We start from the raw sequence: 20,675 nt of genomic DNA, 5'->3' as shown, positions 1-20,675 counted from the left end.
ATGGCCACCATCCAGTCAGAGACTGACTGTTACGACATCATCGAGGTGCTGGGCAAGGGCACCTTCGGGGAGGTGGCCAAGGGCTGGCGGCGAAGCACGGGCGAGATGGTGGCCATCAAGATCCTCAAGAACGATGCCTACCGCAACCGCATCATCAAGAACGAGCTGAAGCTGCTGCGCTGCATGAGGGGCCTGGACCCCGAGGAGGCCCACGTCATCCGCTTCCTCGAGTTCTTCCACGACGCCCTCAAGTTCTACCTGGTTTTTGAGCTGCTGGAGCAAAACCTTTTTGAATTTCAGAAGGAGAACAACTTTGCGCCGCTTCCTGCCCGGCACATCCGCACGGTCACCCTGCAGGTGCTCAGAGCCCTGGCCCGGCTCAAGGAGCTGGCCATCATCCACGCCGATCTCAAGCCTGAGAACATCATGCTGGTGGACCAGACCCGCTGCCCCTTCAGGGTCAAGGTGAGGGGCCGCCCTGGGTGGCAGCATCTCCTGTTGTCCCCTCCCAGCCTTCCCCAGCCCTGGGCGCTCTGGTTGTGAGGAGCAGGAAGACAGTGAGGGGCGACTGCCCCAGTCCAGGTGGGAGACATGGCTGGGCGGGACTAGACTTGGGGGGGGTAGTGGGAGGGAGGAGGGGCACGGGTGGGTCTGAATAGATTTTGGAAATGGAGACAACAGGGCTTGCTGATGGGTCTTATATGAAGTGTCAGAGAGGACTGGGGGGGGGGGGGCACAAAAGCCTGTTGGCCTGAGCAACTGGAGGATGGCAGTGCCATACCTCGTCACAGTGAGCTTGCCTGTCAACAAACACTTTCTGAATGTCTGCTCCGGGCCTGACCCCGTGCTGGTGCAAGCTCCTGGGCTCCCCCATCCCACCCCGACTCCCCCATCCCACCCCGACCCCGTCAGAGCTCCTGGGCTCTGGGCTCCCCATCCCACCCTGACCCTGTCAGAGCTCCTGGGCTCCCCCATCCCACCCCGACCGACCCCGTCAGAGCTCCTGGGCTCCCCATCCCACCCCTGCCCTTGTGTCTGTTTCTGGGTTTGTTATTGTCCCCTGATGATAGGAGCTAGGAGCGCCGTGAGAGCAGGGCCAAGGCAATTTTGGTCACCACTGTGCCCTTGGCACCCCCAGCACAGCGCTGCTGTGGAGTCAGTGCTACCTGAATGTCAGACCTGTGTGGGTGTAACAGTGCTTGATAAGGAGGAGGACCTGGGCTGCTGGGAGGTGTCTTTCTAGGGGGTGACTTAGAGACGCGTGGAGAGAGACACAGAGGGGAGAGACACAGACAAGCCATGAAGCGGCAAAGAAAGAACAAGAGATACAAGTGAGACAGAAAGACAATGATAGATTAAAAATTCATTCATTCATTCATTCATTCATTCATTCTAAGCTCCTGCTCTGTGCCAGTCGCTGTTCAAGGCATCTGGGGACTCAGCAGTGAACAGACAAAATCCTGCCCTCATGGGACTCAAATCCTAGTTGGTTAGAAAAACAATGAACTCAATAAAAATATAAAACATATAGTTTGTGAAATGGTGTTAAGAGCTATGGAGAAAAGCAGAGGCCAGGAAGGGGAGTAGGAGGGGGAGGGGACTGGTGTTTGATAGGATGGTGCGGGGAGGCCTCCCTGAGAAGGTGACTGGAGTAAAGACCTGAGGAAGTGAGGGTGAGCGACGTGGACACCAAGGAGAGAGCATTCCAGGCAGAAGAAACAGCCCTGCGAAGGCCTGAGCTGGGAATATATCCGGCTTATTCAGGAGCAGTGAGAGGCTCCTGGGGCTGGAGCAGGTTAGTGAGGGGGAAGGTGGGAGGAGCTGAGGGCAGAGATGGGACGGGCAGATTGTAGGAGCCTTCGGGCCTGTGGTGAGGACTTTGGCTTTTATCACAGGATGTAGTAAAGCCACAAGAGGATGCTGAGCCGGGAGGTATGTGACCCGATCAGGTGTTCACAGGATCTCTCAGAGCACACGTGAGGAACACACTGGGGGGCAGAGGCGGGAGCAGGGAGAGCTGTCTAGGCAGGAAATGATGGAGGCAGGACCCGGCGGGGCTGTGGCTTCGATGCACAGTGAGCAGATGCTTCATCTGTTCAGAAGGTGGAACCAACAAGACTCGCTGATGGACAAGGTGTGGGGTGAGAGAGCACGAGAGGGGTTTAATGCTCACAGGCATCCATTCTAGTGGAGAGAAACAGAAACAGATACCGACGCACAAAGCAGCGACAGGCTGCAGGAGGCAGGCAGCGACATAAGCGGTCAGACTAACAGACAGCGACAGACAGATGGCAGAAGCAGACAGACACTGGGAGAGACGCCAGCTGAGGCCCAGATCTGCTGTCCCCACCCATGCCTTGCCCACTGGGCGCCCTTTCCACACAGGTGATCGACTTTGGCTCAGCCAGCATTTTCAGCGAGGTGCGCTACGTGAAGGAGCCGTACATCCAGTCGCGCTTCTATAGGGCCCCCGAGATTCTGCTGGGGCTGCCCTTCTGTGAGAAGGTGGACGTGTGGTCACTGGGGTGTGTCATGGCCGAGCTGCACCTGGGCTGGCCGCTCTACCCTGGCAACAACGAGTATGACCAGGTGCGCTACATCTGTGAGACCCAGGGCCTGCCCAAGCCCCACCTGCTGCACGCCGCCCGCAAGGCCCACCACTTCTTCAAGCGCAACCTCCACCCTGATGCCACCAACCCCTGGCAGCTCAAGTCTTCGGCTGACTACCTGGCTGAGACCAAGGTAGGGGGGCAGGTGCAATGAGGGCAAGCAGTGTGGGGGCTGCCGCATAAAGAAAAGAAATCTAGCCCAGCCAGCATGGCTCAGTGGTTGAGCACCGACCTATGAACCAGGAAGTCACGGTTCGATTCCCGGTTAGGGCCGTCAGGGCACATACCCAGGTTTTGAGCTCGGTCCCCAGTAGGGGCCAGGCAGGAGGCAGCCGATCAATGATTCTCTCTCATCACTGATGTTCCAATCTCTCTCTCCTTCTCCCTTCCTCTCTGAAGTCAATAAAAATATACTTTAAAAAAGAGTTAACACATATAAAGCACTTTAGAAAGTGCCTGTATTTAGTAAGGGTCTGAATCTGAGCTCTGCGCTCCGTCTTCCAAGGTGTGTGACTTTGGGCAAGTGTCTTTGACCTCTCTGTGCCTCAGTTTCCTCACCTAGAAAATGAGACGAGAAGAGCATTTACCTCCTAGGTTAGCCGCAGGGAGGTCTGGAAGCTTGGCTCAGCTGTGAGGATTGTCACAAGAGAGATCTGGATGAGACCAACAGTGGGACTGGAAGTTTGAGGGTCACTCTGGGGGCCCTGCAGTAAGAGGGGTCTGGGTTATACCACAGTGTGACAGAAAGGGTGGGGTAGCCCCTCTGCCAGCTGCGGATCTGGGGTCAGGCAAACGCGTGCAGTGTGAGGGATGTAAATGAGGCCCAGGTGGGACTGGACGTTGACGGCAGCCTGTCTGCCACCTCTGCAGCTACAGTCACGCACCTGTGCGGAGTCCGGGTGAGACAGCAGAGGACTGGAAGTTTGGCTCAGCTGCAGGACCTGTCACATGAGAGGTCTGCGTGAGACCAAAGATGAGACTGAAAGATGTGGCAGCTCCTCTAAGGGCTTCTTGCCTGGGGGTTGCCAAACTAGTGTGGCAAGGAGGTTCAACCACTGGGAGGCCCGGAGGCCTGGGATGGAGTGTGGAAGCTGTAGCAGCAAAAGGGACCTGGGTTTGATTCCAAGGAGGACTAGAGGCTTAGGGCAGTTGCTCTGCTAGCTGCTCGCTGGAAGGGGCTGGGCCCACAGCTCCGGTGAGGACTGGAGGTCTGGGGTGAGGTGTGAAACTTGAGTGAGTGATAACTCTGGGTTAGATGTCAGGAGGACCAAAACACACAGGCAAGGCCACTTCCAGCAGGAACAGGGCTCTAGAGTCGACTAGACACAGCGGTTCTCAACCTGTGGGTCGCGACCCCTTTGGCGGTCGAACGACCCTTTCACAGGGGTCGCCTAAGACCATCCTGCATATCAGATATTTACATGACGATTCATAACAGTAGCAACATTACAGTTATGAAGTAGCAACGAAAATAATTTTATGGTTGGGTCACAACATGAGGAACTGTATTTAAAGGGCCAGAAGGTTGAGAACCACTGGACTAGAGGGACCAGGTTTGGCCCTCCCAGCAGCAAGAGGGCTTCAAGTCAGATCACAGGCAGAACTGGAATCAGGATTCAGATGTGTGGACTTCATAGCAACAGGAGAGCTCTGGGCCAGACTGCAGGGCCTGCTGGAAGTTACAGGAGTGACGGGCCCAAGGCCTCGGTGCGGTGTCAACCCCCGCCCACTGTGTCCCACCCGCCCACTGTGTCCCACCCGCTCACTGTGTCCCACCCGCCCACTGTGTCCCACCAGGTACGCCCACTGGAGCGCCGCAAGTACATGCTCAAGTCACTGGACCAGATTGAGACGGTGAATGGCAGCGGGGCAGCTGGACGGCTAACCTTCCAGGATCGGGAGGCGCTGGCCGAGCACGCTGACCTCAAGAGCATGGTGGAGCTGATTAAGCGCATGCTGACCTGGGAGTCGCACGAGCGCATCAGCCCCAGTGCCGCCCTGCGCCACCCCTTCGTGTCCATGCAGCAGCTGCGCAGTGCCCACGAGACCACCCGCTACTACCAGCTGTCGCTGCGCAGCTGCCGCCTCTCGCTGCAGGTGGAGGGCAAGCCCCCCGCGCCTGTGGTGGCTGCTTCGGAGGAGGGGCCCCCCTACTACCGCCTGGCTGAGGAGGAGGAGGCCGTGGGTCTCGGCAGCGTGGCGGGCAGTGGGCCCTTCTTCCGTGAGGAGAAGGCACCGGGCATGCAGAGGGCCATTGACCAGCTGGATGACCTGAGCCTGCAGGAGGCGGGCCATGGGCTGTGGGGCGAGACCCCCAGTGCGCTGGCCCCACTCAAGGCAGCTGTGGCTGGCCTCCGGGTGCCCGACTCGGGCCCCGAGCCCATCCTGGCCTTCTACGGCAGCCGGCTAGTTGGCCGCCACAAGGCCCGCAAGCCGCCCACAGGCTCCAAGTCCGACTCCAACTTCAGCAACCTCATCCGGCTGAGCCAGGCCTCGCCCGAGGAGGAGGGGCCCTGCCGGGGCAGCGGCTGGGCAGAGGGAGAGCACCGCGGAGCCTCCGCAAAGCCGCCCACCATCCCGAAGCGGGACGGGGACGGGCCAGACGTCAAGGACATGACTATGGATGCTGAGGTGAGTCAGGTGGGCAGGGAGGGTGCAGGTGGCTGGGGTCAGGGGTGCCCACAGAGCTTCGGGGGGCGGGGGTGTGAACCTGGCCTTGGCTCCCCACACATGTGTTGCCAACAGCTGGTTCAGAGTCCAACACACACTAGCCCAACCTCGGAACATTACCAGGCTCCACACGCTAACCCACACTCAGGACACAACTAGGATGGGCGAGGCTCTGCACATACTAACACGCCGTCAGGCTGTGTAAAAACTCAGGGCACAGTCATCCACCTGGAGGAAGTGACGAAGGCCCCGCACATGCTCACCCACCCTGGGAAGATGTGACAAAGCCCCAGCAGACACTAACACCCCCTCAGGGCACACTGGTCTCAGCACACACTATCGAAGCCCCAGGATGTATCAGGGTTGCAACGGCATAGAATCGTCTTCAGGAAGTGACAAGGGGTCAGGTGGGACAGGAGGGCGTCCATGAGGGGCAGGATGGTGGCTTCTTGGCTGATGCCCTCTCTTCTACCCCACAGAGGCCGAGCCCTGAGCTCTTCGACCCCAGCACCTGTCCTGGAGAATGGCTTAGTGAGCCAGACTGGGCCCTGGAGGGCATCAGGGGCCCACGGGCTCAGGGGCTCCCACCCCGCCATGCCCACCCACATGGTCCACCCCGGGCCACCAGCTTTCTGCAGCATGTCGGCGGGCAGCATTGATGGTGACCCCACCTACACCCATCACTGGTGGCTGAGCTAGCTGGGCTGGCATCCCTTCCTCAGAGCCATCCCCTGAACCCACAAATTCTTACAGAAACAGTTATCCAGAAATTCCCATTCCCCCACCCACAGTGCATGCCTGCACATACCCCCAAACACAGGAGGGCCTTGGTGTCTGGCCTGTGACCACCTCGATCAGAGGGGCACAGAGAGGTGGCTGCACCCTGTTGGCCCTGAGCACGTTCTTGGCCCTGCTGTCTCTGCCTATTTCAATAAAGAACTGTTCACAGCCCTGCCTCATGCCTGTCCTCATGCTGGGGAGGGGGGAGGGGGGTTCAGGCTAGTGCCCAGGCCTGCTCTGATGCTGCACCCAGTTGGCCATTGGCTCAGGCTGGAGGCTGGGCTCCCAGGACACTGGGACAGGCTGTGCTTGGCACACTGACCCAATCTCTAAATATGCACAGTGCCTGGCACACAAGCACACGAGAACCACACTCAGAACACTGTGTCCGGCAGGTGCCCATCCAAGCTTGCCAGATGCCAAGGTCTCATTGTGTGTTTACCTGTCCTTGTCACTACAGGCTGGCCATGCACTTGGCTGGTGCCAATTCACACTTGGTGCATGCGCCAGTGTTCAGACATTCGAGTCCGTCCTCGGGCTATGGCGATGGTTCATCTGCTGGGAGCACGCCCAGTGTGTGGCACACACTAACCCGTGCTGGCTACAGGACGCTCAGCATGCACCAAGCATGCCGTCATACACTGCATGCTCAGCACATGCCAGCCCATGCCAGTTACACATGCCAGCCTGTGTGGTTACACGCTGAGAGCTCAGCACATGCTAAACTAGTGGGCCACATGCTGTATGCTCAGCAATGGCAGGCCACTCCCTGAAGACTCAGCACATGTCAGTCACATGCTATGTACTAAGTACATTCCAGCACATGTTAAGAGCTCAGTGTACATGCTCATGTCCCCACCAGAGGCCCATGCTGGCTGTCCCCGATCCCAACAACACCCTGCCTCACACCACTCAGTCAGGCAGAGACTGTACAGACAAGTTGTTTACTTCTTATTAGAACCTGGGCCCTCTTTGCCCTGGGAACGGGGGGAGGCCGGGGGACTGGCCCAGCATGCATCCCCACTTCTTCTGGGGCTGATCCCTCCCCCAGCTCAGCTGGGATCTGGGGCCACAGCATCAGGCTGCCGGGGGTGAAGGTAGAGGTGGGAGAGCAAGGGGTCTGTGGAGCCACAACGGGACAGACAGAAGCAGGGCTACGGGGACAGGGACCACGACCCAGGGCATCTGGGTGTGTGGGGGCCTTGAAGGCCTCAGCCTGTCTGCTGGGACAGGTCTCAGAGCAGGCGACAGGCATTGCCCACGCTGTCGGCTGAGGCGTCGAGGTCGTGGCTGTAAGGGGAGTCCCAGTCCCTCAGGAAAACAGCCTCCAGCTGGCTCCGCAGGCCGCCCTCGCCGTTCTGTGTCACCAGCAGCGAGGTGCCCGCCGTCTCTGTGAAGTAACTGCCAGACCAGTTGGAGGTTCCTACAGGGCAGGGGGCAGAGTCAGGGCCTGTGGCAGTGCCTGGACCCCCTCCCAGCCCCCGGCGGTGCTCGGACACTCACCGATGTAGGCGGCACGCTCGGTCACCATGTACTTGTTGTGGTTCACGCGGGCATACGGGATCCGGGCCTGCGCCTTGTCCGCAGGGACCACAAAGAGTTTCTGGGGGAGAGGGGAGAATGGAAAGCAGTGGGAGGTGCGGTGGGTTAGAGACGCCCCCGGGTGTGGGGTGGGGAATGGGGACAGGTCTGTAGGATTGGGGAATCCGTGAAAACCACAGGGCCAGAGCAGGGTCTGGAGGGGTGGCTTTCAGGCAACGCTGGCTGGGAGGCCCAATGACTTCATTTGCCACCGTTCCCTCTAGAGTGACTCCCAGAGGGGCTCCTCTAGAACGGCCCCGTAGGCCGCACCTCAGATGTCCCATTTTCCAGACAGCCTTCCGTCCCCTCAGGCTGGGGCAGGTGTTTCCTCTGGGCACTCCCATCCCACCCGCACCCTCCACCCTGCCCCCCCAAACCTGGGCCTCACGCACGGTCTCCCCGTCACCGCACGGTTCACTCTGGGGTGTCTGTCAGGTGAGCTCCACAAGTACTTTGTGCCCAGCACTGCCCAGCACAGGGGTTAGGAGTGGTCTGTGGCGGCGCTTACCACCTGGATGTCGGAGTGGGTGTGGTTGTCACGCAGGGCGGCCAGGGAGAGCAGGAAGGCTCGCATGGACGGCTCAGAGTGACCCCAGCAGCTGACCAGCAGGCGCACCTTGATGCCCCGCTCGTAGGCAGCCCGCCGCAGCCCATCATCGATGGCAGGCCAGAACCTTGGGGTGGGGGTGCAGGGCACAGGGTGGCGTTATCCACAAGCCTCACTCCTGGCTTGATGGAGCGAGGCCTGGGCCCTGCCTCAGCTCTGAGAGCCCCCAAACCCTAAGACCACTCATCTCTGACTCCCGGTCCTGTTCCTGCCTCCTTAAATACCACATCCTTTACTCCCTGATTCTGGCTCCCCTTCCTGCCCCCCCCCAAACCCGGCCTTTCCATCATCTTGTCTGCTGCTCCTACTACTTGCTCTGAGCCCCCTAACCCTGCTGCCCCAACCCTGAAAACTCAGCCCCCATTCCCCGAGCCCTCATCTGTCTCCAGCCCACGCTCCCTGCTTCCCACTCCAGAAATCCTGCTCCCCCTGCCTCTGGCCTCCAGTCCCCATCTCACCCCCCTAACTCCAATATTCTCATCCTTTTCTCTGACCCCTCTGCCCTTGTCTGGAGCACCCAGGCCCCTCTCCCTGTTACCTCTGTCTTCTCTGCCTCTCCCCATCGCTTCACCTCCATCTGTGCCCTTGCCTCGGCTCCACTGCCTGCTTTCTGGGCCCCTTCACTCCCTCTCCCACTCCAGCGGCTCCCTGTCCACCCACCCAGCAGTACCTGCGCGGGTGGGAGAACTCCATGGTGGGCAGGTAGTTCATGACTGCGATATAGATGAAACTCCGGGCATTGTCCACCACGCTGAGCAGAGCCTTCAAGTCTGGGGTGCGGCCACTCGGACACAGGGGTGGGGGCGCACTCTGGGGGCGAGGGGACAGGTAAGACGTGTGCCATGCCAGGGGTGCCATCACAATGGACCCGTGTACAGGCAGCTTGTCACTAGCCGGGTCCTGCGGCCTTGCTGAATCTGCAGCCTCCATGAAGGGGAAGGATGCTTATGACGTCCATTTCACGGGTGAGGAAGCTGAGCCGCAGAGAGGGTAAGTGACTGGCCTGAGTCACACAGCTGATAAACTGAGCCAGGATTTGAACCAGGCTGTCTGGTTCCAGAATTTATGCTCTAACCCAGTGGTTCAAGACAAAAGGTCCCCGATCCAGCACTAACAGCATCAACTGGGAACTTGTTAGAATTGCAAGTCTGTGGGCCTCACTACACATGGCATCCTGAATGAGGGTGCTGAGGTGGAGCCCAGGGATCTGGTGACATAGCATTCCCGGTGGTGCTCTCTCTCTCTTTTTTAATTGGTTTCAGAGAGGAAGGGAGAGGGAGAGAGAGATAGAAACATCAATGATGAGCTGCCTCCTGCACGCCCCCTTCTGGGGATTGAGCCCGCAGCCCAGGCATGTGCCTTGACCGGAATTGAACCTGGGACCCTTCAGTCCACAGGCCGATGCTCTACCCACTGAGCCAAACCGCTAGGGCACTCCCGCTGGTTCTGATGCACGCTCAGGTGTGAGGACCTCTGCTCTCATTGCTTTCACCCCTGACTCACTCACAGGCCCCCCTGAGGGCACCCCTCGTGTGCCCATGCCACACCAGGCCCTTTACCCAGCTCTCTCCAGCCTCAGGGCAGGTGAGCAAACTCAGGTTCTGAGAGGGGGAACCCTCAATCCCCTGTGGGAGACCACTGGAGTACAGGACCCCAGCATCCATACACCGTGTATGGCCCCCCCACAATGACTGGGCTTGGCCAGGTGACTTGTTTGGGGGGACTGACGGGGACAAGGTTGGCCACCCCAACTAGTGAAAATATCAATAGCTAAAAAGAGCAGTGCCTTGCCCTAGACCAGTGATGGCGAACCTATGACACGCGTGTCAGAGGTGACACGCAAACTCATTTTTTTGTTGATTTTTCTTTGTTAAATGGCATTTAAATATATAAAATAAATATCAAAAATATAAGTCTTTGTTTTACTATGGTTGCAAATATCAAAAAATTTCTATATGTGACACGGCACCAGAGTTAGGTTAGGGTTTTTCAAAATGCTGACACGCCGAGCTCAAAAGGTTCGCCATCACTGCCCTAGACAGTGTGGCTCAGTTGGTTGGAGATCATCTCATGCACTGAAGGGTCCCAGGTTTGATTCTGCTCAAGGGCACGTACCTCGGTTGCAGGCTCAATCCCTAGTGTACAGGAGGCAACCAATCGGTGTGTCTCTCTCACATCGATGTGTCTCTCTCTTTGTCTCTCCCTCTCCCTTCCACTCTCTCTAAAAAAAATCAATGGAAAAATATCCTTGTATGAGAATTAACAAAACAAACTCCACAACAGCAGTGCCTTGTCTAGAGTGCTCAGCATCTGCCACAGAGACAGCCGGCGCTGTCCACAGAACTGCAGCGATGGGAATGTTTCTGTACCTGCACTGTCCTGAGGTGGCTGCTTGCTCCATGTGGCCACTGAGCACTTGGAATGTGGCTAGTGTGACTGAGGAACCGAATTTTCAGCTGGATTTAGGGCTAATGGGGAGGTATAGCTGGGTCCATGTAAGCCCTAAGAGGTTGTAAACATTTTCTAGATAAATCTGAGGCCTAGTGAGGTTGGGATACAGCCCAGGCCCCTGACTAAGTAGATTGAGCAGGAGTGAGGGCTAGTGGTCCGGACCCCCTCCCCACCAATCCCTGGGCAGGGCTGGATGGAGGCCGTGTGTGAGGGCATGTGGCCAGGGTGTGAGAGGCCACTCTTCCTTCAGACTCACCGCCAGGTAGGCCAGAGCAGGGGTCCCGTTGAGGCAGATCTCCATTGGTGTCTTTTGATTGTAGAGGGTGTCATAGGACTGGGGCCAGGTTGACGGGATGGAGCTGCCCTCCTGGCCCAGGTACCAGTAGGCCTCGAAGATCTTGGTCAGGTCTTGGGCTAGACAACTGCAGTTGTACATGACCACGCCCAGCTCCTTGACCTGTGGGAGGGAAATGCTGGGCCTGGGGTAGTGGCCTTCCCATGCCCCCTCAAAATCCCCATTCCTTCCCATGCCCCTCAAAATCCCCTCTCCCTTCTTTTTTTTTTAAACATATATATATTTTTTTATTGATTTCAGAGGGGAAGGGAGAGGGAGAGAGAGAGACAGAAACACCAATGATGAGAGAGAATCATTGATTGGCTGCCTCCTGCACACCCACACTAGGGATTAAGCCCACAACCCAGACACATGCCCTGACCAGGAATTGAACCATGACATCCTGGTTCATAGGTCGATGCTCAACCACTGAGCCACGCCAGCTGGGCTCTCTCCCTTCTTTTTGCCCCTCAGCTCCCCCTCACCCCCAGACCTCCATCTAAAGCCCTGGAATGGGCATGAACTTGATTCAAGACTAATATCTTTAGTCAAATTTTTATGAAAATCAATGTCACTCCAAAGCTCCAGGTTTCCTGAACCGTTGCATATGCTGTCACTTCTACCCTCCAATGAGGGAGCTCCTGCTTATTCTTAGGTTTCAGCTGACAGTTTCCTCCTCCAGGAAGCCTCCCCTGACTGCCCAGACTGCTTCAGGCATTCCTCTGGGCTCTCACGGCCCCTTGGGTTTCCCTCATCACTCTCTCTGGTGGCAAACCCATCTCCCCATTAGACTGGGAGGAAAGACAGCAGGGATGTCTCAGCCACAGCTGTATGTTCAGCATCTCCCCAAGGAGTTGGTGAGATTAGGGGCTGAGCAAATGATCACTGCCTGAGCTATGCCCTCTATCCTGTCTTGTGCTGGTTCCTACAGATCCTTCAGTTATCAGATTAGTTATTTCCTCCTCTGAGAGCCCTTCTGATACCCCAGTTTGGGGCCCCCTTCCTGGCTCAGACCTCTCTGCTTGTGCTTCCCCCATCCCAGCCTTGACTCCTCTGGGCTGACACTACCTGGTGACTGGCCTGTCTCCGCACTGGGTAGTCCATCTGCTACCTCCGTGTTCCCAGCGTTACCCAGAGCAGAGCTGGGCTTAGAGGAGGCATCAGAGAATGAATAATGAAGCCCAAATGGGTGGACTGGGCCTTGAATGCCCTGGAGAGGGCCTGGCCGCTGTCACTGGGGACCAGAGGAAGCCCCAAGCTCCCATGACAGGTGGAGGGCAGTAGAGGGCTGGATTTGGGGACTTTCCTGGTAGAAAGTGGGAAGGAAGCCATTGAGGACTGGAGAGAGAACTCTGGGATTGAAGAGGGTGTCATTGGAGGCTGGGCACCTGTGGAGCGGGGAGTGGTCTGGAAAGGCGGGTGGGCAGGGTGCAGGCAGACCTGGGTGAGGGAGCGCCAGTCCATGTTGGCACTGCCGATGTAGAAGTGGGTCTGGTCCACCACCCAGAACTTGGTGTGCAGGACGCCATGGGTCAGCTTCTGCATGTCCACCATGCGGACCTGGGCACCTGCAACCGACAGGAGTGGGGGTCAGGGGCTGGCTTGGACAGCCCAGCCCAGCCTGCACCCAGCTGCCCACAACTCACCGCTCTGCAGCAGGGCCTGCAGGTCCGCCTGGGGCTGGGGCCCGCTGGGCTTGCTCACAGCGATGCGAACCTTCACACCTCGAGGTGCCAGGGTCTGGAGCTGCCGGAGGACTTCCTCACCCTTGGGAGGGGGGGGGATGGGGAGGAGCAGAGCCTCTGAGGGGCTGGCCCAGCCAGCTCTCCAGCCCCACACAGCACCTCATGGGCTTGTTTTGATACTGGGCTTCCAGATGAGATCAGGAGTGAGCAGGCTTTACATTAGCCAGTATGCCCAGGGATGGCTTTACAGGTTAGGATATTAAAACCTTTACTTGTTTTAATAACTGGCCGCTCTGAGCTTCGTCAGGGCCTCCCTGCCACTCCCGTGCCATTCCAGGGACCTTCCCAAGATCCTCCCTTGGAAGTGTCAATGCCTGGTACCATAGGGGCCTCCAGGCACTTTACAGGATACTGGGGGTTTGGCTTAGGCTGGGGGCCTGGGAAGGTACAGGTGAGGCTTGGTGATGCCAATAACAGTAATAGTAACAGCCCACGATTCCCTGGTTCCTACTTGAGAGGGGCCTGTTCTAAGCCCCTTCACGTCTGAACTCACTGAATTCTCACCACTCTCACCGAGGGGGCAAGTCTGAGTACCATCCCGAGGAAGCAGCAGATGAGGAAGCAGCGCCGGAGGATTCAGTGGTGAAGCAGGACTCGAACCCAGGCTGTCTGCCCCCCAGGCCTGTGCTTGCGCTTTGAACCACTCCAGTGGGAGCAGCAAGGAGTGCGAGTACCTATCATTTCTAACTTTTGTAATTTTTTTCAGGTAGTGCTTAAGGAGCCCCACAGTGTAAATAAATTTTAAGCCCATTTCTCACAGAAAGAGGCAGCAGAAAGAGAAAAAAAAAGGGAAACTTCTGTGATTTTCAACGAAGGGGTGATCCACCTAGACTGCTCCTTCCCAAACCTTGAAGCTTTATGGTTTTTAAGTTTGTCTGCAGACCACAAGAATATACTGATAACAAATGCTTATAAAGGGCTGACTGTGTCGGGCACCACGCTATAATGTGCATGATTAGCCGGTTCCATCCTCCTAAGGGGTGGGTGCTATGCATTGGCCCCATTCCACAGGTGAGGAAACTGAAGCCTGAGAGTGGCAGTGACCTGCCCAAGGGAAGCGGCAGCCTGGCTAGAGGCTGGGCTGCTTCTCACTCGGCTCTTCCATTTCTTGGGGTGACAGGGTCGGGGCAGCTTGTGAGTGGCATCTGCCAGCCTACTCCCTCGTAACCAAACCCACACCCGACATTCAGAGGCCGACAGAGGACGGTGACAAACACCCCCGGTCCAGAGGGCCATGTGAAGACAGTTGCTTCCAAACACCTGTGTCCAACCCGTGGAATGAGACATGCCTACCTGTCTCCTGGGCTGCAGGAAAAACCCTTGCACCCCCACTCCTAATGCCTCCCACTGCCCCCTTGCTTCCCACCAGGGCCCGGGTTGCCAGGTACCTGCTGTGCAGAGGGCTCCTGAGTGTGGGTATCATTGTTGGTGAGGGTCCAGTAGAAGGAGGCGATGTCCAGGCTGCTGTGGGCCCGGGCAAGCAGGCCCAGCCAAGCCTGGCTGGTGGAGGGGTGGCTAGTGGAAGCCTCAGGGAAGTCCAGGCCCTCGGGGATACTCTCCACCAGCACTGCTCTGCAGGACGGGGGAGGCGGCTGGTATCAGGCATAGCAGACCCCCAGCTCACCTGTCTGCCCACCCAGGATGGAAGACTGTGTATTGTGCGTGCCTGTAGTCATGATTCTCTGAATTCATGCCTTTGTCTACCTGGAGGTGTGAAAGGAAGGTGTGCATGTGGACGTCCGTGTGGATGCCTGTCACAGATGTGGACAGATGATGCAGTGTGTGTCTGTGTGTGCCTGTCTCTTCACAGACCTGGACAGAAGATGATGCTGTGGCTGCCATGGGAACAGTGTCAGGGGACGGGGGTGGGCACGGAGGGAAGAGCCCGTGGTGCACTTGGGAGTCTGCAACCACCTCACAGTCATGGGCACTGGGTGATGCTGACGGCAGGCCCTTCCTGGTGTGTCTAAGCGTCCCTCGCTTGTCAGGGCTCTTCCCCCACCATCCAGGCTCTCTACTTCCCCACTTACTCGCAGGGGTCATAGCAGGGTGCTGGGGGCTGGTTGGCTCCAAAGAGATGCAAGTCGCTGTATTCCCATAAGAACAGCTGAGTCATCAGGGCACCGAAACCCACAACAGCCAGGATGAGAACCAGCAGGACCCAGCGGGCTTTCTGTGGGAAGAGGCGGTCAGCCAGCCCAGGGGGCCCAGCCCGGCCCATGCCTGAGACAGACCAGGGTGGCCGCGGGCTCCTACCTTCTCAGCAGCCTTCCATGCCTCGATCTCATTCATGGGCAGCTCACCGACGGACTCCTCAGTAGGCAACTTCAGCTGAGGAACAACAAGGTGGTTTGGGGGTGACACGGGGGCCCCTACTCTCCACTGTACCCAGTCCCTCCCCACTGGGGCCCCATCCACCTACCTCCTGATACATCAGTTTAGGCTTCATCTTGCCAGGCAGCCGGGGGCACGCAGAGTGCAGGTAGGAAAGTGGGTGTATCAGGGTCTCCAAACTGTGGGAACAAAAGCTGGCACTGTGTGGGGGTGCTCTGGGCTTTTGGCTGACACCACACAAGGCGGATGAGTCTTGGGGCTCACGGGATCCACTGGGTTCTGTCCATGATCACGGGGGTCAATGGCACGGAGCCCGCCAGCCCAAAAGGAGGAAGCAGACCGCTGGTCAGCAGGGATTTCGAAATCCCTCAAGCTCTAACGCCTCTGCTCTCTTCCCAACGACAGGCGGTAGCCGCCCTTTCAGTGCCCGCTCTGCAACCCACCAGCACCTTGCCTTCTCTGAGCGCTAAGCGACATTCCCAGAGAGACAGCTTCGGATGGGGTCAGCCCGGCGGAGCCCCAAACCTCTGTGCCTGGCTTTCCTAGCCAGGGGGCATTTTCCAGGTGCCTCCTCCGTTCTGACCCCCAGGTACCCACCAGCCAGCTCAGGCCGGGAGCCCAGGACCATCCTGGGCCTCCCGCCAGCCCCCAGCCCATCCCCCCAGCCCGCCTCCCCTCCCCTACCCCGGAGGGGCCTCGGCTTCGGTCGGCAAGCTGCAGCTGCTACTCTGCGGGGCCCCAGCTTCTGCCCCAACAGGCTGAACTGGGGCGAGTGGAAGGCGGGGGCGGGGACCGAGGAGGCTCCGCCTCTGCAGCAGGGAGTCTGCGCAGGGACCAGGCGGGCCGGGCCCCCAGGTAGGTTCCGCCTACCTGGCCTGGCGGGGAGAGTACATGGCCGGGGCACGGACTTTGCTGCACCCGACCCCAGAGCCACCCGTACAAGGCAGGGAAGCCACAGGTAAAGAAAAAGGACCCCCGCGTCCCCGCCGGGGGCTGGGCTGGTTAGAACCTCCTGCCGCCCAGCGAAGAGGCTGCGGTCTGATCCCGTAGGGGGCGCTGTGGAGGCGGCCGAGGGATGTTTCTCCGTCTCTAGAATCGGTGAGAAACGTACTCCCGGGTGAGAATTTTAAAAAGACACCGCCCCCACCCCCCATCTTTTCTCTCTACAAACCTTGTGAAGTTTCGTACCACGGGCATGCATTGCCTAATCAAACATAAATACATAAGATAATGTTTTAAAAACTTATAAAATGGAGACATCAAAGTTGAGTGACAGCTCACGCTCTGCGTGTGAAGAGCAGGGCGGGGAAAGGAGACGGTGGGTTTTCTGTTGGAGTCTATTTTACTTGATTTATCATTTTTTAAAAAGCCAACTGATAAGGATTTTTAAAAATTTTGTTTCTGAATCCAGGCTCTGGCTCGCGGATAGGCTGGGTTTCCCACCCCTCAGTCTCCTATCTCCCAAGGAGGATTAAGGCCATCACTGCAGATATAAATTGGAGAACCCTTCCCCACCCACTTCTGTCAGTGAAAGGGGGGCAGGACCCGCTCCCCCCCAGCCAGGCAGGAAGTTAACAGATAAATGCAGAAAAGTATATTTTTGAGAAGAGCGTCAGAAGTGGTTGCTTTGAGAGCGGGACTTGGGGGTGGGTTAGAATTGCATTTTAATATATTTGTATTTTCAGGATCCCAGGTTGGGGAAGTAGGGCTCGGCTAGACCCATCCTCTCATTGCAGGGAGACCAATGGAGACGGGGCAAATGGATCCAGCAAGAACTGGCGACAGACCACGGTATTCTGAGATTACAGAGCAGAAGATAGCAAGGAGACAACAGTCTTAGAGGTGGTTGGTAGCAGGGTTTCAGGGTGGGGGAAGGAGGTATGGGGCAGGAAACAACTTAGGCCTTGTTTTTTTGTTAACCCTCGCCTGAGGATATTTTTTCCATTGCTTTTCAGAGAGAGTGGAGGGGAGGGAGGAAGTGGGAAAAACATTGATGTGGGAGACACATGGACTGGTTGCCTCTTGCATGAGCCCCCATCAGGGGCTGGGAGCGAACCCACAAACCAGGTAGGAGCCCTTGACCCTGAATCTGAACCCATGACCCTTTGGTCCCTTGGCTGACACTCTAACCACTGAGCACACCAGCCAGGACTTGCCGGTTATTTATTTGCAAAGGCCTGGGTGAGAAATGTTGTATTAAGATTAAGGGGTTGGAACAGCAGATGTGAAGTTAGGAAAGCTGAGATGAACAAGGGCAAAACTGAGGGAGCAGTGAGGCTTGGAGAGGTGAGGGGCAGGACTGAACACACTGAGCCTGGGGAACCGGGACGCCGCTAATAAATCGAAAACAGGAAGAAAATAGAGGGAGTTCACTGAAACGGTTAGTGACCTTCTGGCTTTCAAATTCTACTAGTATAGTGATTACAGGGACTGTAATGAGGGGTTTGGTTGTAACTTCTGTTGTACTTTCATCAAAGCAAAACACTAGTACTGGAGAAGTGGGTTCCATATATGAGGATTCATATATGAGCCTCCACACTTATGTGACCGTATGACCTTGAAAAATGACAATGCAACTGTGCCTTAGTTTCTCCATCTGCAAAATGGGCATGGTAACAATAGCACTTTTCATAAGGTTGTTCATGAATTTTACACATATTTATTGAGTACCTGTGTACTTGGTATTGTTTTAGGCTCTGGGGATAATGCTGTGATCAAAACAGACATGAGGAAAGACAGACAAAAAGCAAAATCAGTAAATTATATGTAAATTATAGTAATAAGAACTACAGAGAATCAGGAAAGAGGGATGGGGTAAGGGTGGGGGTGGGGTTGTTTGCAATTTTAATTAAGTCGGAGAAGGCCTCCCGGGAGAAGGAGCTACCTGGACTTCCTTGGGGAAGTGTTCCAAGCAGAGGGAAGGCCAGTGCGTCTGTAGCACAGTAGGCACGCAGGAGAGGGAGACATGAGTCTGGGAGGTGACAGGAGCAGGCCATACAGGGTTACCTGGACCATGGTGAAGAGAGGGCCTGAGCAGAGGAGGGTCCTGCCTTCGGTGTTGTAGTGGGTTGAATTGTGGCCTCAAAAAAGATATATCTGATGTGGCATTACCCCTGGAACTTGAGAATGTGACATCTACAAAGGGTCCTTACAGAGAACAGACTGACGGTTGCCAGAGGGGAGGTGAAAAGGTGAAGGGATTATGAAGTACAAATTGGGCCCTGGCCAGTGTGGCTGATTAGTGGCAGTCTGTGCACAGAAGTGTCTCTCTCACATCGATGTTTCTCTCTCTCCCCCTCCCTCCCTTCCACTCTCTCTAAAAATCAATGGGAAAAATATCCTCCAGTGAGGATTAACAAACAAACAAAAAGAAGTACAAATTGGTAGTAACAGAATAGTCACAGGATGTAAAGTGCAGCATAGGGAAGATAGTAATATTGTAATAACTATGCAAGGTGCCAGGTGGGTACTGGAAATATCAGGGGAACACGTGATCAAGTATATGGTTGTCTAACCACTATGCTGTACACCTGAAACTAACACAAAATAATATTAAATGTAAACTGTGATTGAAAAATAAAATTTAAATTAAAAGAAAAAAAAGTCTTTGCAGATCTAATCGAATAAAGGATTATCTGGGTGGGCCCAAGTGTCTCTGAGAGACAGAAGAGATTGGAGTGATGTAGCCGTAAACCCAGATATGCCTTGAGCCACCAGATTCTGGGAGAGCCAGGGAACAGAATCTCCCCTAGAGCCTCTGGGGGGTGGGGGGGCCATGGCCTCGCTAACACTTTCATTTTGGAGTTCTAGCCTCCAGAATTGTGAGAAGAAACTTCTGTTGTTTTAAACCACCCCGATTGTGGTAACTTGTTACAGCCACATGGACAACTGGTGTGATTTGCAGGTTCCCCCTGGCTGTGTGGTGAGCAGACTTGGGGAAGGGGGTACAGGAGCTGGAGCAGGGAGGCCAGGGTGGAGTCAAGGTGGACAGGACCAGGGTGGGGGCAGCCACTAGAAGATTGGATGGAGTCTGGTTACATTTTAAAGGTGGAGCTGATGGGATCTCTAGTCCAATTGGATGCAGAATCCAGGTAAAGGACGGAGTTGAGGATGACTCCAGGGGTTTGGGCCTGAGCAACTCAAGGATGGAGATGCCAGTAGCTGAGCTAGGGAAGATTAAGGAGGAGCAAATTTGAGGAAAAGAGCAGGAATAAAGAATGAATGGCCCTAGCTGGTTTGGCTCAGTGGATAGAGCATCAGCCTGCGGACTTAAGGGTCCCAGGTTGGATTCCAGTCAAGGGCACATGCCCAGTTGCGGGCTTGATCCCCAGTATGGGGTGTGCAGGAGGCAGCCAATCAATGAGTCTCATCATTGATGTTTCTATCTCTCTCTCCCTTCCTCTCTGAAATCAATAAAAATATATTAAAAAACAACTATCCAGGTGGATCCTTCAAACTAAAGGATTAATACATATCAAGCGTACAGAATGGGCATGTAAGAGGTTCTGAATAAATGTGATGTGTCAAGTCTAACAGCCAAAAAAAAAAAAAAAAGAAAGAAAAAAGGCATCATTACTATCCCCAACTCCAGCCAAGGTGGTTGCAGTTCAGTTGCTATTTAATTTTTAAAATGCACATAGGACGTCTATGGAAATTAAAAGATGAGGCTCAGGCTCCTAGCTGGAGTGCCCTCCCCCCACATTCTAGTCTTCAGAAAAGGACTGTGAGTTCAGCTGGAGAAGTATCCGGCGCTCCCACCCCAGGTCCCAGGGGAGCAGGCAGGATGAACTGAAGGGCTGGAGCAGCAGGGCTCCGAGCCAGGCTGGCAGGTGCTGGCACTGTCCCCAGCTGGTCTCCTGGGTTCCCAGGTTCCTAGAAGCCCCCGCGGGGCTCCAGGGCAATGACCAGGCTGGTCCTTACGCTCCCCTTCCTTGCACCTCTCCCGCCCATGGAATGTCCTGTCCCCTTGACCTGTGCCCTCCCTGCTTGTGTGACACCACAGACCGCAGGAAAGGAGGAAGCAAAACCCACAAGGCTTTCGAGACACATTGGTACGGCTCCCCGAACACTCCACTCCTGGGTGAGGGGGTGGGGTTGGGAAGATTTGATCCCTCCTCCACAGCTTTGGGTTGGAGAGTCCAGGGTTCAAATCCCACACTGTCACTTCCTTCGGGAGTCACCTCAGGCTGGGGGCTTTACTTCTCTGAGCCCTGCTGGCCTCATCTATAAAATGGGATCATCTTACAGTTTAGACACTGTCTGGGGCACAGTGGCTGGGGGATCTCCAAATGGTATATGGGGGTGGGTCTCAAAGTCCCAGAGCCCCGCATCCAGGTCTCAGCTCTGTGTGTCACTGGGAAAAGAGGCTCCCTTCTCTGAGCCTTACTTTCATTCTCAGACGGTGGGCGACTTATATACCAACCTCACATTTGCTGGGAAGTCAATGAATCCATCCACGGCAGGCAGGTAGCACAGCACACTTCCGATACAAGCTGGCTGGTGAGAACTGTATGTCCCCTAATTGATCACAGATAATCTTGTGTGTCCCCTGAAAAACGAAGTCT

The 20,675-nt window shown here is 56.1% G+C and overlaps 2 protein-coding genes across 5 annotated transcripts in view; one reads left to right on the top strand and one right to left on the bottom strand.

Moving 5' to 3' along the window:
* Positions 1 to 6,225, top strand: HIPK4 (homeodomain interacting protein kinase 4). Its single transcript, XM_006096730.3, has 4 exons — positions 1 to 465; positions 2,386 to 2,742; positions 4,407 to 5,240; positions 5,759 to 6,225. The coding sequence occupies exons 1-4, from the start codon at positions 1 to 3 to the stop codon at positions 5,936 to 5,938; spliced, it is 1,836 nt and encodes a 611-aa protein (XP_006096792.1). The 3' UTR covers positions 5,939 to 6,225.
* Positions 6,226 to 6,984: 759 nt separating this feature from the next.
* PLD3 (phospholipase D family member 3) overlaps positions 6,985 to 20,675 on the bottom strand; it is an 18,347-nt gene continuing 4,656 nt past the window's right edge. The window contains exons 2-13 of one of the 4 annotated variants that reach the window (XM_006096728.3): positions 20,534 to 20,659; positions 15,200 to 15,290; positions 15,034 to 15,108; positions 14,808 to 14,950; positions 14,166 to 14,349; positions 12,679 to 12,799; positions 12,473 to 12,600; positions 10,955 to 11,155; positions 8,918 to 9,057; positions 8,149 to 8,314; positions 7,563 to 7,662; positions 6,985 to 7,482 (exon numbers count right to left, since the gene is read on the bottom strand). In XM_006096728.3, the coding sequence (XP_006096790.1) occupies positions 7,295 to 7,482; positions 7,563 to 7,662; positions 8,149 to 8,314; positions 8,918 to 9,057; positions 10,955 to 11,155; positions 12,473 to 12,600; positions 12,679 to 12,799; positions 14,166 to 14,349; positions 14,808 to 14,950; positions 15,034 to 15,108; positions 15,200 to 15,226 (1,473 nt within the window). In that variant the 5' untranslated portion in view covers positions 15,227 to 15,290; positions 20,534 to 20,659 and the 3' untranslated portion in view covers positions 6,985 to 7,294. Of the gene's footprint in view, positions 7,483 to 7,562; positions 7,663 to 8,148; positions 8,315 to 8,917; positions 9,058 to 10,954; positions 11,156 to 12,472; positions 12,601 to 12,678; positions 12,800 to 14,165; positions 14,350 to 14,807; positions 14,951 to 15,033; positions 15,109 to 15,199; positions 15,291 to 15,795; positions 15,940 to 16,282; positions 16,316 to 20,533; positions 20,660 to 20,675 lie in introns of those variants that run through there. The other 3 variants (XM_006096726.2, XM_006096727.1, XM_006096729.3) reach the window with 3 other exon arrangements.

This window comes from Myotis lucifugus, unplaced genomic scaffold (assembly GCF_000147115.1).
Source record: "Myotis lucifugus unplaced genomic scaffold, Myoluc2.0 scaffold_185, whole genome shotgun sequence".
NCBI classification, from domain to species: domain Eukaryota; kingdom Metazoa; phylum Chordata; class Mammalia; order Chiroptera; family Vespertilionidae; genus Myotis; species Myotis lucifugus.
Note: the sequence above shows the minus strand (reverse complement) of the source record. Positions and strands in the feature narration are given on the sequence as shown.

Bases quoted from the DNA above. Each gene is read 5' to 3' on its own strand.
- HIPK4 (XM_006096730.3), top strand. From the start codon at position 1: ATGGCCACCATCCAGTCAGAGACTGACTGTTACGACATCATCGAGGTG. The intron at 466-2,385 runs GTGAGGGGCCGC...CTTTCCACACAG, and splicing joins GCTGCCCCTTCAGGGTCAAG to GTGATCGACTTTGGCTCAGC. The intron at 5,241-5,758 runs GTGAGTCAGGTG...TCTACCCCACAG, and splicing joins ACATGACTATGGATGCTGAG to AGGCCGAGCCCTGAGCTCTT.